Source organism: Ochotona princeps, chromosome 4 (genome assembly GCF_030435755.1).
Source record: "Ochotona princeps isolate mOchPri1 chromosome 4, mOchPri1.hap1, whole genome shotgun sequence".
NCBI lineage: Eukaryota > Metazoa > Chordata > Mammalia > Lagomorpha > Ochotonidae > Ochotona > Ochotona princeps.
The window spans coordinates 48,311,609-48,326,591 of record NC_080835.1 but is presented as its reverse complement, the minus strand read 5'-3'; the positions used below and the strand labels follow the sequence as shown (position 1 = coordinate 48,326,591).

General features: G+C 48.7%; 1 protein-coding gene across 1 annotated transcript; it reads left to right on the top strand.

Moving 5' to 3' along the window:
- Positions 1-406: 406 nt before the first annotated feature.
- EIF3F (eukaryotic translation initiation factor 3 subunit F) lies at positions 407-8,627 on the top strand. Its single transcript, XM_004593817.2, has 8 exons — positions 407-801; positions 4,738-4,808; positions 5,041-5,120; positions 5,548-5,685; positions 6,736-6,827; positions 7,239-7,375; positions 7,496-7,609; positions 8,412-8,627. The coding sequence occupies exons 1-8, from the start codon at positions 423-425 to the stop codon at positions 8,487-8,489; spliced, it is 1,089 nt and encodes a 362-aa protein (XP_004593874.2). The 5' UTR covers positions 407-422; the 3' UTR covers positions 8,490-8,627.
- The last annotated feature ends 6,356 nt before the right edge of the window (positions 8,628-14,983 follow it).

The following is a 14,983-nucleotide window of genomic DNA, read 5'->3' as shown; positions in this document are numbered from 1 at the left end:
GAGAGAGACTCGCATCCATCGTCATTCATGGCTGCAGCCTCTCAGTCTGAGCAAACGCCTGCCCCAAAACTCCGTTAAAACGCGCTTTTGACATCCAGATCCCTTGTGGCGTCTAAGCACCAACCGCGGCTTTTGCGCTGCACTCTGGCTCCACCTGGCGGCTACTTTGCAGGCCGAGTTTAGTGTCTTCTAACGCTGACCCACATAGGTTCGGAACTATGTACCCAGGGTCTTACTGCATGCGCGGCGGACCGAAAGCAAAGAGCACAATTACCGGAAGAATGCCAACAGCACGCACGAAAAGTGTCACCGATAGCCAATAGGCACAAAGGGTTCGTTCACGTGATGTCTTCTCAGCCTATGGGACGCCTACCACTCGACAACTCCTTCCCTTCCGCTCGCGCTCTTCCTTTCTCGACAAGATGGCGACCCCGGCGCCCCCTGCCAGTGCTGCTCCTGCCGCGCCGGCCGCAGCCCCGGCCGCAGCTCCAGCGCCAGCCCCGGCCTCCGCCGCGGCCCCGGCCCCGGCCGCAGCGCCCACGTCGGCCCCGGCGCCGGCTGCGGCTCCCGCGGCGGCCCCGGCCGCGTCCCCGGACCCCGCGGCGGCCGGGCCCGGGCAGACTCCGGCGGCGGCGCCAGCCCCCGCGCAGCCGGCGGCGCCCTCGCTGCCCAGTCCCGCGCTCCCGGGGCCCTTCCCCGGCGGCCGCGTGGTCAGGCTGCACCCGGTCATCTTGGCCTCCATCGTGGACAGCTACGAGCGACGCAACGAGGGCGCCGCCCGGGTGATCGGGACGCTGCTGGGTGAGTGGTCGGAGGAACGCGGCTTCTCCCGGGGCTCGGTCCCCGTGCACCCCTGACCCGTCCAGCCCCGTCCTCCCAGGGGTCTGGAGCTGACTCCTGAACGTGTAATGCAAAGGGGGAGATTAGCAGGCAGACGTCCCTAAGTACTAGCTGTACATTTTCTAACTGCTGGCACGTATTACGTAGCTGTTGATTGCATCCATTCTCTAGGTGTCTTTGGTGTGTGTTTTCCAGAAACCTACACTGGCTTGTTGTCTTCTTAACGTGGCCATCTGTGGATAAGTGCTGCAGCCAAGGTTTGTTTAGGGTCCCACGTGTCACGGTGACCCTTGTCACATCAGGGTCCAGTCCCCTCATCTTAGGTCAGTGCCTAGCAGAGCACGGGACAGGTGCTATTTGGTAGGATCGTAACAGTTGACTAAATTCCTGAAATGTATTTCACTTGGTCAAGTGGAGTCGTTCGTGCTTTTTGGGGTGTCACGAAACTGGTGCTTAGAATTAAAGATTTGGTAAAGGATTTCTGCTGTAACCTTAAACTGTACTCCTGTCAGTAATGAGAGTATAATGCAACAGAACGGTGTTACAGTGTGGCAGTTCGGAAGATACAGGTGTTTCAGGAAATAGGACGTTGGAGCAGGGCGTTAGAGTGTGTGAGACTGTGGGAAGCTGGGAAGTCCTGGTTCTGAAGGAGTCAGGATTGTGGACGTGAAGGAGAGAGGAGATGTGACAGGAAGTGAAGGTAGCCACGTGAGGGCCATCAGAAGTGTGAAGGGTATTGCTGGGAGCTGTGAGAATTCTGGGGCAAGACTGAACAGGAATGGAAGATGAGCCTGTTGCTGGGTAGAGACGTGCCCGGATGCCTCGTGGTAGAGGCTGTGCGAGGATTAGGAAGGCACTGAAGGAGAGCCCGTGGAGACGGAAGTGAGACTTGGTGCAGTTGGAACTGAGGGATTAGAGGACTCCTGGCCCCTCCATTAGATGTGGAAGAAAGAGAACGTGGAACTGACCTCAGTGTGGGATCAACTCCAGTGGAGTTGTTGAGTGGAGAATTGGTATTAAGACCTGGAGTCCAGGAGGTGTGGGCAGGAGTGTCAGCTAAGGAATGAGCGTCATTGCTGTTGGTTCCACGAAAAGCAGTGAGATCAGCTAAGGAACTGGCCGGCTCTGTGCAGAGGTCCAGGCAGTAAATGTTTCAGGCTCTGTGTGAAATCTGTTACAGTTACTCAGCTGGACCTTCGAAGCAGCAAAGAAGCCTGAGCTAAGGAACTCGGCATGTAAGCTTTTACGTATGAAGCATTTCTAGGTCAGAGAAGAGCCTGGTGGCATGGAAGCGCAAAGAAAGGAAGATCTTAAAACAGAAGTAGTCTGGCCATTTGAATGCTGCTGAGAGGCCAGATAAAAACAAATAAACTCGGTGGGTTTAGGGACAAAGTTGACACTACGAGGGAAGAAGCTGTGATGATTTGGGGATGGGTGAGTGCTGACATACAGGGAATCGTGATCTGTGATAGAGAGGAACCCTGGAGGCCTGGGGCTGCGAGGTGCCAGGAGATTAGAAGAGAATTACAGGGTCAGCATGTGCAACCAGCACCCCATAGAGAGCTGGTCCAAGTCCTGACTTGGTCCGAATCGCTGCCAATTTGCCTGGGAAGACAGCTGAAGCTGGGCCAAGTCCTTGGGCCCTGCAGGGGCAGCATGGGGTTCTGGGCTCCTGGCTTTAGCCTGGCCCAGCCCTGGCTGTTGAGGCCTTTTGGGAAGTGAACCAGCAGGTGGAAGAGCTCTCAAATACACCTTAAAAAACAAAGTAGGGGGTGAGGATGGAATGTAGTGGGAGTGAAGGTTTCAGAACTAGGAGAACAGAAGTTTGAGGTGAGAGATTGACAGAGGACTGCTGGATGGTGAAGCTTTAGGCTTTGACCACAACCACATAGCTGAGTCAGACTCCCTCAGTGCAGGGTCCCAAGGCTTTGGGCCGTCCTCCACTGCTTTCCCAGGCCACAAGCAGGGAACTGAATTGGAAATGGAACAACAGGGACTAGAAGCTGTGCCCAAGTGGAATGCTGGCACTGCAGGCGGAGGATTGACATGCAACATGGCACTGCCTCCCCTTCTCCCCCCCCTTTTTTTTTTTTTCAAGATTTTACTCGTTTGAAAGACAGTGCTACAGGAAAAGGGCTGGGGGAGAGCTTCCAACTGCTGGCTTACTCCCTAAATGGCCACAGTGGTCAGTGCTGGGCTGGTCCAAAGCCAGGACCCAAGGACTGGGACCATCTCCTGCTTCTTTCCAAGGTTATTAGCAGGGAGCTGGATCACTAGTGGAGCAGCCATAATTGAAATCTGTACCCATCACAGGTAGCAGCTTAACCCACCATGCCACAATGCTGCAGTCCCTCTGCTCTGATCTGCTTCCTGCGCATGCACACCGTGGGAGGCAGCAGAAGATAGCTCAGATACCTGGGTGCCTGCCACCCATGTGAGGGACCCAGATTGAGTTTCGGGGTCCCGGCTTTGACCTGGCCTGCCTTGGCTATTGTGGACATGTGTTTTTCAGATAGAATGAAAATAGATGAATAGAATTTTTTTTTTAATTTTAATTTTTATTGATTACATTGCATTATGTGACACAGTTTTATAGGCACTGAGATTCCCCCCACCCCTCCCCAAACACCCCCCATGGTGGATTCCTCCACCTTGTTGCATTACCACAGTTCAAATTCAGTTGAGATTCTTTCATTGCAAGCATCTACCAAGCGTAAAGTCCAGCATCTTATTGTCCAGCTCAATTCAACAGTTTCTTGGGGAGACCATCTCTGGTCTGAAGGGAGAGCTGGTGGAGTATCATCCCGTTCAGTTAAAAGCCCCAACATAACATCAGTAACAATTTATAACGTTGGGCCCGGCGGCGTGGCCTAGCGGCTAAAGTCCTCGCCTTGAAAGCCCCGGGATCCCATATGGGCGCCGGTTCTAATCCCGGCAGCTCCACTTCCCATCCAGCTCCCTGCTTGTGGCCTGGGAAAGCAGTTGAGGACGGCCCAATGCCTTGGGACCCTGCACCCGCGTGGGAGACCAGGAAGAGGTTCCAGGTTCCCGGCATCGGATCGGCGCGTATCGGCCCGTTGCGGCTCACTTGGGGAGTGAATCATCGGACGGAAGATTTTCCTCTCTGTCTCTCCTCCTCTCTGTATATCTGGCTGTAATAAAAATGAATAAATCTTAAAAAAAAAAAAAAAACAATTTATAACGTTATGGAATTAGTTGCCATGGTATTGAGTAGCCAAATTGTTAAAAGAGAAAAAGAAAAAGTAAGTTCTGAACCACATCCTGTGACTTCTACATTGACATTTCAATTATTAGTTTATATACAACCGGGTTCCATACACCTTAAAATGGGCATAGATTGCTATTCAGCTGTCTCATGTCTATTTTAGTTTTAGTATTTAGCAGTTTGTAGCGTTGAAGCATGATTTTGCTGAACCTGGCTGTTTTTCAGGTGGTCTAACTCTATAACTCTAACAAGGCATATGTCAGCAGTTTAGGTGAACATGTTTAGGAGGGGTGTGCAGAGAAATCTCCCATACCCAGTGAGGAGTAACTAATCTTTGTGTCCCACCTGGTGAGTTATAAGTGCATCCCCGCTGGCCGTTTCCTGTCTGATTCAAAGTCTGCAGATGCAGTGTCTGGGAGATGGTATGGCACGAGCGAAGGCCCACAGTAGTGCTTGTGGTAGGAAGCAGAGGCCAAAGGAGACCTGAAGGAAAGATGAGCCTTCCATGGTGGTGGCGAAAGTGCGAGTTGGCAGTCACTGCAAGGCTTTGTTCCCCGAGTTCAGCTTGTTCTTGAGTGGCTTTGAGGATACTTTCAAAAGTGTTGGAAATGTCCCTGGAGGCTGCTGGGAGCGCAGGACTATGTAACACGGGGTTGATTTCTCTTTCACAGGAACTGTGGACAAGCACTCAGTGGAGGTCACCAATTGTTTTTCAGTGCCGCACAATGAGTCAGAAGATGAAGTAAGTGGGGATTTGAACTGCAGCTTGTGGCTGTTCATTGCTGGGCCCCCTCCAGGCCCCTCTGCACACATCCTGCTGTGCTGCTACCTAGCTCCTACCTGCAGCCGGGGAGCCCCGAGCCGTTTGCTTGTGCTTCCCGGCCTCAGGACGGCTGGGACGGCCTCTTGTCCTTTCTGCCCTGTTTGGCTTTGGACTTTGGCTTCTCAGCTTCCTTTCCTGCCTTCTCTCTTAGGTGGCGGTTGATATGGAATTTGCAAAGAACATGTATGAGCTGCACAAAAAAGTTTCTCCAAATGAACTCATCCTGGGCTGGTAAGTTGGGCCTGAAGGATAGGCAGTCTTGGAGATTGCCCAGGCTGGACCCTGCCCTTCGCCTCTTGGAGTTAGAGCATTGAAAGTGTGTTACCTTGAGAAGCTATGGATTTTGTTTGGCTGCACTTCTGATTCTGTGAGGCCAAGAATATGTATTTTGGATTGTAACTTTTACTATGCAGCTTTTTTTTTTCTGTTATTTTGTTTCATTTTTTTGCCTTGCAAGAACTTGGAATTTTTCAAGAGCATTGAATCCACCTCGGGTTGTATTTGACAGTTAGTCAAGTGTATCCTGTCTGTGGCATTTGGCATCACCAGGTGTCACTGTGAGAGGGGTGTCAGGTACCTTAGGGACACCTACGACATCCTTAAACTTGGTATTGGTGTCACATGTGGACATGAGTCCCTGTCTGTCCCCTTCCTGCAGGTACGCTACAGGCCATGACATCACGGAGCACTCTGTGCTGATCCACGAGTACTACAGCCGGGAGGCCCCCAACCCCATTCACCTCACTGTGGATACCAGTCTGCAGAATGGCCGCATGAGCATCAAGGCCTACGTCAGGTGAGCACAGGCTCTTGGGCCACAAATCAGGTGCCATCTGGTTCCCTCCTTGCCTCGACTACTACCCCACCACTGCCAACACCAAGTCGGTTTAATTCGTTTTCAGCGTGTTACTTATTCCCAGCTCTTGGCATCAGAAGGCTTTTACTCTGAAACTAGATTGCCCCATAAGGTCCGCTCGCTGACCCTAAGTGCACTCCAGGTTTCCTCTTGACTAGTTTCAAGTGGAAGCCATTGCTGTCATGTTTCTTGTCATCTTCTCGGGAGCCCAGCCACAGTCCCCGTATCCTCCTGTGAGATTCTTGTCCTGGTCCTCTCCCCAGCCTCCGCCTGCCTGAGTGGCTCTTCAGTTCTCCGTTAGCCCTGGAACTCAGCGCAGAGTAGGCGATGGCTGGCTGTGTTTTGAACACGTGTTCACTCAGGCTTGAAGGCTCTGTTGGTGACAGTGATGAAACTGTTGACCCACTGAGCTCACAGGCAGTTGCGATGCCAGCTGTTGGGAGAGGTCTTACGACCACGCTGAGGAAGCTGATGGGGGAGGTGGAAGAACTGACTCTCCTGCTTAGAGAGAAGGCGTTTCTTGCACTGCTTAGTTATGTGATGTTTCTGTTTGTGTCGTAAGATCTGTGGGTACCAGCTGGCAGTCAGCTGCACTAAGCGGGCATCCATTTAACCCTAGCCATTGCTTGGTTACCCCTGGCAGATGTTTCGATCACGTCAAGATCCCGTGGAAAGTGTTTCAATGCTAGGGAAAGAGCCATCTGTGTCTGTGTGTCCTTTCAGCGAGTTGGTGCCTGGGGAGCTGGCTCCACAGGGACGTCCCGAGTCCTGTCCTCAGCACTGCCACGTGGTGTGTGACACAGTCCTCTAAAGGGACCAGGCCTCTCCTGTAGACTGAGTTCCCTCACAAGCTAAGGGGTCAGTGTGTAGAACGAGCTCACGTGAGACCTCTGGGGCCTGTGTGGCATTACTGCCTTGGAAGCTACACTCCGGCTGCGACGTGAAAACCCTCCCTTAAGGCCACCTGTTGATCTTCACTTCTCTCCACAGCACCTCAATGGGCGTCCCAGGGAGGACCATGGGAGTGATGTTCACACCTCTGACCGTGAAATATGCGTATTATGATACTGAACGCATTGGAGGTGAGTAACTCTCCCATACACTCCTGCGAGACCTGGGGTGTTCTTCACGGGAGGGGGATTGCTGTACTGGATGGAGGCCTTGGGTGGTTCAAAGAAAAAACCACTGACTAAGGTTTATGATGGCTTGAAGTGACTGTCATCCTCCTGTATTAACAGTATTCAAAGAATTGGGAGACAGATTGTTAGATGGGACATAATACCTGCTGAGACCCAGACCAGCGATTAGCCAAGGGTGTGTGGGGATGCCCTCTGTCAGCAAGAGGGAAAGCTCACAGGGCAAGCAGGGGCTTTGGTCAGGCCGTTGAAGCCCCAGGATAGCGAGAGACCCCCTCTTTCCCGTGGGGTGGCTGAATTCTCTGTGTTTTAAACTCATCACTGTGTCACTGCCCCTCTGCCAACCCACTCCCACAGTTGACCTGATCATGAAGACCTGTTTCAGCCCCAATCGGGTGATTGGGCTGTCGAGTGACTTACAGCAAGTAGGCGGGGCGTCCGCTCGCATCCAGGATGCCCTCAGCACGGTGTTGCAGTACGCCGAGGATGTGCTGGTGAGACGGGGAAGGGGGTGTAGCCATGTGCTGCACATCATGGAGGGATCTGCCGGGATCTGGCATTTCCTGGAAAGGAGAATTTACTGTGCCTCATTGAATCTTTGTCTTGATGCGCAGTCTGGGAAGGTGTCAGCCGACAACACCGTGGGCCGCTTCTTGATGAGCCTGGTTAACCAAGTTCCCAAGATAGTTCCGGATGACTTTGAGACCATGCTCAACAGCAACATCAATGTGAGTGCCATGTGTGGCCCTCTGGGAGCCTGTCCCCACAGATGTGGAGGAAGCTGGGTGGGATTCCCAAGAGGAGAAGAGACACTGCCCCCGGCCACCTGCAGTCCAGAACAGGAGGAAGTGGTGCATTTTTTTTTTTTAATTTATTTATTTTTATTGGAAAGGTGGATATACAGAGAGGAGGAGAGACAGAGAGAAAGATCTTCATCCACTGGTTCACTCTCCAAGCAGCTGCAACTGCTGGAGCTGAGCCAATCTGGAGCCAGGAGCTAGGAGTTCTTCCGGGTCTCCCACACGGGTGCAGGGTCCCAAGGATTTGGGCCATCCTCGACTGCATTCCCATGCCACAAGCAGGGAGCTGGATGGGAAGTGGGGCCGCCAAGATTAGAGCCGGCGCCCATATGGGATCCCGGGCTTGCAAGGCGAGGACTTGAACCACTACGCTATCACACCGGGCCCAGAAGTGGTGCATTTAATCAGACATCCCCTTGGCCTCCCTTTGGTGCCAGCACCTCCTGTTACCTGACTCCATAAGAAATTCACAGGTTAACAAAAGTGCAGTTTCTTAATTTACCCCAGCTGAGTTCACATTGCCCGTGTAGTCCACCCTTGGGTCTAGAGTGTAAGTCTATCAGTAGAGAGGAGAAACTGGTCTGTGTCTGCTTCTGTCTTGCACTTTCCACTCTTGCCAAATCTCTCCATGTTGTCACTCAGGTGCACCATGCAGCTGGGTGGGACCATCCTTTCTGTTACATTTCCAACTCGACCAACCCCTCCAACACTGTTATTCTTTGTCTTCCAGGACCTGCTGATGGTGACCTACCTGGCCAATCTCACGCAGTCACAGATTGCCCTCAATGAGAAACTTGTGAACTTGTGAATGGGTCTCAAGCAGCACTCCTGCCAGTCTGGTGTCAGCCCGAGGACTCAGAATGAAGTGGTTTCTTTGTGGTATTGAGTCACCTGAGTCAGTCAGCTATCTGTGACTAAATAAACTAGCGTACCTTTTATAAATGAATTCCATTTTCTGTGAGTTTATTGCTGGCTGCAAGGAGGAAATCTGTCCCACTGCTCACCCAGGCAGTGTTGAATGTGGCTGGCCAGCAGTGGTTACACCCACAGCCCCAGCCACTTGGCTGCTTCCGAGCCCACCAGATGGCCACCATCACACTGGTGTTGCAAAGGTTCTCTCTCCCTCTTTGGTTTTTGATCAGAGCCTCCAAAAAGATTAATGTTTGTAACTTCTTCCTCCATAGCATCTTACATGGATGGCGGCACAAAGGGTTGCCTTGTGCCAGTGCTGAAGTACCTGGAGATGTGCCATTGAGCGGGAAAAGAGGAAAGGAAGATGGCCACACATCTCAGGCTGGGCCCTGTGTCCCCCCACTGACGGAAAGCCCGCCTTCCCCGTGGTGAGCATCAACTGCTTTACCATATGGTTCTTGTGGTTTTCCGTCTTTACAGTATGTACTGACAGTACCGTGAGCTGTTCTTAGTGGGTTATGTGATTTCTAGCAGAAAGGAAATGAGAATCCTTGGAGAAAGAAAGTAGTTGAGAGAGTTGAGTGTTTGCTCTGGACCAAAGGCAGAGTATGTGGTCATTGCCTCAGAATGCTTGAGTGATGAGATGGCCCTGTGCCGTTGGCTTCAGAAAAGCAGAATGAGGATCTGTGAGTCTAAGCTTTAAAAGATTTTCAAAACCTACAGGAAATTCTCGGGTGTTATCTGTAACTGGGTAGCCACGTGGGATTATCTGCTCTTCCAGTGGCTGAATCTGAGCAACTACATGCCATATCTGAAATACTTGCCTAGGTAAGCTTAAATATTTCTCCTCTGGTATGTGGAGTTACACCTGGGTTCTATGAGATAGCTTTGATTGAGAAGGAAATAGTCATCGGGGCTGATGAATGAAAAGGTTAATGAAGGCACTGAAATTAAAAAGGCCTGAATATTAATTCTGGTTTTGAGATATATAACCTTAGGAAAGACATTCTAGTGTTGTGAAGATGTGGATCACAATAATACATAGCTCGTAAGGGTGTGGAACAGATGCTGTGAATGAACAAATGCCAGGCCAGCTCTCAGAGGCTCCTTCCCCGCCCAGAGCAGACATAGCAGGAACGCTTACTGCATCTCCAGCCAGAACAGCAAGCACTGGGAGCCCCATCCCGGATGTCAGCTCAGGCTCCGGGATCTGTGGTCTTTGGAAAGGCAAATACTGGGGCAAGGGGGCGGTAACAAAATGGTACTGATTGTGCCAGATTGTGAGGTTAGAAGCAGAATGCTCCTGGAAGGAAGATGGATCAATGAGCTAAGATTTTTCCATATTCTGTTTTTTAGGGTGGGCAGTTAATGTCAACTTTAGTGTTTTTAAATATCTGCCATGTAAATCCAAGGTTAACTACTATAAATAATATATAATGGTAGATGAATAGTGATGAGAGATATTGGCATAAGAAAAAGGAAAACTAAGAGGGAGGCTGACACCACAGCTTAGTGGGTTAAGATAACACTTGCAATGCCAGCATCCTGTGTGGGTGCTGGTTTGTGTCCCAGCTAAATAATTTTTTTTTAAGATTTATTTTTATTTTTATTGGAAAGTCAGATTTACAGAGAGAGGGAGAGACAGAGAGAAAGATCTTCATGATCTTCATCCACTGGTTCACTCCTCAAGTAGTCGCAATGGCCAGAGCTGAGCTGATCCGAAGCCAGAAGCAGGAGCCTCTTCCGGGTCTCCTAGGCGGGTGCAGGGTTCCAAGGCTTTGGGCCGTCCTCTACTGCTTTCCCAGGCCACAAGCAGGGAGATGGATGGGAAGTGGAGCAGGCAGGATACAAGCCAGTACCCATATGTGATCCTAGCACATGCAAGGCTAGGATTTTAGCTACTAGGCTACTGTGCTGGGCCTGCCAAATGAAAGTTTTAAAGACAGTAGAAAATTGTATTTTGGAAAATGAGTTTAGGGTTGATAAAATAAGATGTCAAAAACAGGTCCAAATAAATCAGAAATAAAAATAAAAGTAAAAATTATATAGGATTTCATCAGATTTTCCCCCAGAGGTGAGGGAGTGTTCAGTATTGAACCCAACTAAATCCCACTGGCTGTTTGCAGGCAGTACACCTAAAACAGCACAAAAGATAGTCCTGTGGCTAACTTCAAATGGTCTTACTAATGATATTCAGTGGACAAAGCTAGCCTCAACAGACAGAGAATCTTAGGATGCTGGCATACGTTCAGCAGCCAGTGAAACTGGCCTGTGATTTTGACAAATAGATATATGTGTATAATCGGTATAGTAATTCTCTGGAGTAGTAGTCTGGAGTCCCCATTGACCTTAAGTTAGTGATGACTGATGTTACTCCTGGGGAAATAAGAGTTGCGCTGCCATTGTTTGCTGGGTCTCCCGTCACAGCTGTGTCATCAGTCCTTGTTTCATGTGGGTTTAAACCTTGTTGATGTGATTGGCTGAGATCCAACAGTGCTCTAGCTCAACAAAGCCTGTCTCCTGTGATTACCCCGTAAGGCACATCACAGCCTGCACTCGCCATGCTTGGGGGCCTTTCAAGCAGCAAAACTCAGGTGCTAAAACGGCCGTGTACAGAGAGCTTCTTTAGGCCTGTTCAACTCTGTCGGAAACATGGGTGTCAAGGGACTGAAAATTTTCACCATTCTAAGCTTATCAACAAATTAACTGCAAAAGCAGCACATCGTGTAGTGATGCAAGAGTTTGAAATCACTGTGAGCAAGAGGTGAATTCACGAACACGCAATTTGAATGAGAATTTACAAGTTATCTCTATATACATGCATGTATGTGATACATATAATGAAATGGAAACCAAAAAGAAAAAAAGAATGGTAGACTAAAAATTTGTAGAAGTGTTTACATTAGAGGTGAGAGAAGGCAAGCAAGTGACAGTGAGTGGGTTTCAGTTATAGGCAGTCATCTAGGTTGGACGGTAGGTTCATCAGTAATGATAAAAGAAAAACAAGAGCTGCTCACACCACCACTCCTAAGGTAGAGTTTACCATTAACTTTGTAGACTTAAAGTCATTGGATTTAAAATGAGCGAAAATAGAGATAGTGAAAATAAGATGGAAAAGAAGCTCATTTATTTTATTAATGTTACCCAAAAGAAAACTTTAAAAATTCTTCTGATGGGCCTGGCACGGTGGTCTAGTGGCTAGAGTCCTCGCCTTCAACGTGCCGGGATCCCATGTGGCCACCGGTTCTGGTCCTGGCAGCTCCACTTCCCCCTCAGCCCCCTGCTTGTGGCATGGGAAAGCAGTCTAGGACAGTCCAAAACATTGGAACCCTGCACCCCTGTGGGAGACCTGGAAGAGGCTCCAGGCTACTGGCTTCATATCAGTGCAGCTCTGGCCGTTAGCAGATGCTTGGGGAGTGAATCAGCAGACAGAAGGTCTTCCTCTGTCTCCCTTCCTCTTTGTGTATCTGACTTTCCAATAAAAATAAATGTTTAAAATATATATAGAGTAATTGTTGTTAGAACAGTGTAAGCTATCTCTGAATGTTTATGTGGAAAAAGAAACAAAATCTCCAAAACACCTTCAGAGACAGAAACTAATCTGAAAGCAGTGTGGCATAGTTTTATTAAAACTAAGTAGTAAGATCCGAAATTCATGTAGGTAACACATGTTGGTGAAAATGTAGAGAATGCTCAAAAACTATTGCTGAGAATGTAAGTGCATTAATTATGGATGAATATTGGAAGTGCCTCAATAAATCGAAAATAGAATTACCATATAATTTAGCAATTTCACGACTGGTGAATTTTGAAGAGGTATCTGAGAGTTAACAGAGCTGCCTGAATTTGTATCTGTTTGTTTATTCATTTCAAAGGCAAAGAAAGGGAGAAATCCCACTCATTGCTTCACTCCCACAAGTGCCATCAGCAGCTGGGACCGGACCAAGCCAAAGTTGGCAACTGAGTTCAGTCCAGGTGTCCCATATGGGACTGCATGACTGTCACCTGCTGCCACCCAGAGTACACAGCATTAGGGAGCACAGCCAGGACTTTAACTCCGACACTGGCAAGGGATGTGGGTACCTCAACTGACGTCTTTTAGTGTACCAAAGGCCTGCCATAGGAGTTGCTTGGTTAATTGAAAATTTTCTCAAAAATCTGAATAAGATACAAATAGTTAATAGAAATAAAACTGGAAAAAAATATTCCTAATTTATACCCAAAAAAAGGTTTAATACTTCTATACATAGTTACTGGGTCTTGACAGTAATCTGGTAAATGGGTATGGTGATGATATGAACAGATAGCTTACACACACAGAGGAAAAGATGCTTAATCTCACTAATAAAAATATAAATTAACATAATACAATACCATTGTTATTTACCTGGCTAACAGCTTTTGATAGCAGTCGAAGGCATGGGAAGCATGCCAGAAGGCTCTGTTAGGGCACTTGGATTTGTATTTATCAAAATCACAAATGTACATACCCTTAACCTAGAAATTACAGTCCAGTACCTTGCAGATAACTGGCTTGATTATGCTGTAATGTAGTTCATAGAGAATTGTTGCCATTTCCACTGCTAATCGCATAAATATTTGACAAATGACTGTTCCCAGATTTATTTTTTTTTCTTTTTTTTTTAAATTTTATTGTATTGTTTTTGACAATCTTTACATAGTTAATTGCGGTTAAAAAAAAAAAGGTTCAGGGGGTAGGGAAGTGGGTAATACTATTATGTCCATATTGTTTCCATCATGTATCTGAGGTAAAGGAGGATATTGAGGGAGAAGCCCCACCCAGTTTCCCGCCCACCCCAAGTCCCGGATGTGGGGCATGCTCTGAGATATTTGCTCAAGTGGTTTTAATAGTTCTCCAGTTATGAATCGCTGCCAGTTTCGCTCGATGAGGCCGTCCACTGATTGATATGGTCCATCATAAAGTCTCCGTTTGCCCCATATTCGCTGCCAACATATAGCTGAGATGAATGATTGACCTGTTCTGTCTTCTGTCTTTTCTTGGTTAGAGTTCTGAGTCCAGCAGTTCGATTGGGGAGATCTCCAAAGAAACCTTGAGGTATTCCCAGACCAGATTCTTGTATGTTCTAGCAAGCACAGGGCCCGGCACAGTCCATCACCCCGATCAGCTGGTGGTTGCAATTGCTGGGTTGGTTCTGTTTTCAGTCCCGAGTTGCACTGGAACCAGTGGGTGTTGCAGTCCAGTCTGGTTCTGCCCAGCATGTTCCCAGATTTAAGAAAGTGCAGCTCCATAAAACACAATACTGTTAAGAAGAATGAAATAGTTCTCTATGTGAGTTTGACTATTTCTAGGTGTCTCTGTGTGCTGGAAAGCATGATAATAAATGCCTAAAGCATTGGTGAAAGTGCCTGCAAGTACCTGTTGTCACTGCTGGTTTGGGGAAAAGGTGCTGGATGAGCCACAAGGAAGGCGGATATTGACTTTTAACTGTTTATTCCAGCTTTGAAATCTTTGTGTTAATACTTTTTCAAAGAAATAAAATGTGACAAAACTATACATTACATTGCTTATGTGTTAACAGTAAAAAGTGGGACAAATGCATAAAAATGGTAAATTCCAATTCAGAGTTCCAAAGAGAGGGAGAAGGGGGGTGGCAAATGATATAAGAGGGCCTTAACTGGAAAGACAAGAATTCCGTCTGATTCAGTGTTAAGTCTTCGCAAAAGCCAGGGACTGGGAACCTAGGTGCTTGTTCAACTGTTTTCCACAATTTTCTGTAAGTTTGCGTTAAAACAAGGGTTGAGCTTTACCTTAGAAAGATATAGATGCCAGTGTATCACGTGCCCAGATAATTAGCAACATGGTTTCCATCTGTAGCTGAAGTGGCAGGGAAAGGAGCTAGGAGCCACCTACCACTTCTATATTTCCCCAAGTGCCCCTTGCCCCCTCCTGGGACTCAGGTGGGCCCTGGCCCTGCCACCTCACATCTCTATCCAGCCTCATCCACGCCCAGTTCAAACTCTAGAGAGGGCAATCCAACTGAGGCTGCTCAGAGCTTGGTAGGCTCCGACCCACTTCTGCCAGGTTTAGCACAAAGGGAATGGAGCTGCCCACATCTCTGAGGAAGCTTTTCTGTTTGAAGCTGCAAGCAGCTTGTAGCTGAGCTTGTGAACTGCTGTAGAGCTCACAGGAGTCACTGGGCAAGAGTGCCACTGACAAGTGTAAGTAGGCCTCTGGTGTAGAGCTTAGGGAATGGCCAGGAGCCGCACCCGGAAGTGAGACAAGGCAGAGACAGACTGTGGCCTGGGCACAGTCAAAACCATGGCAGTGGGAGTGTGTGCAGAGGATGGAAAACCACAGTGGCTGCCATCGCCACGGCCGCTTAAGGAGACCCAGAATGTTTCTAGAGA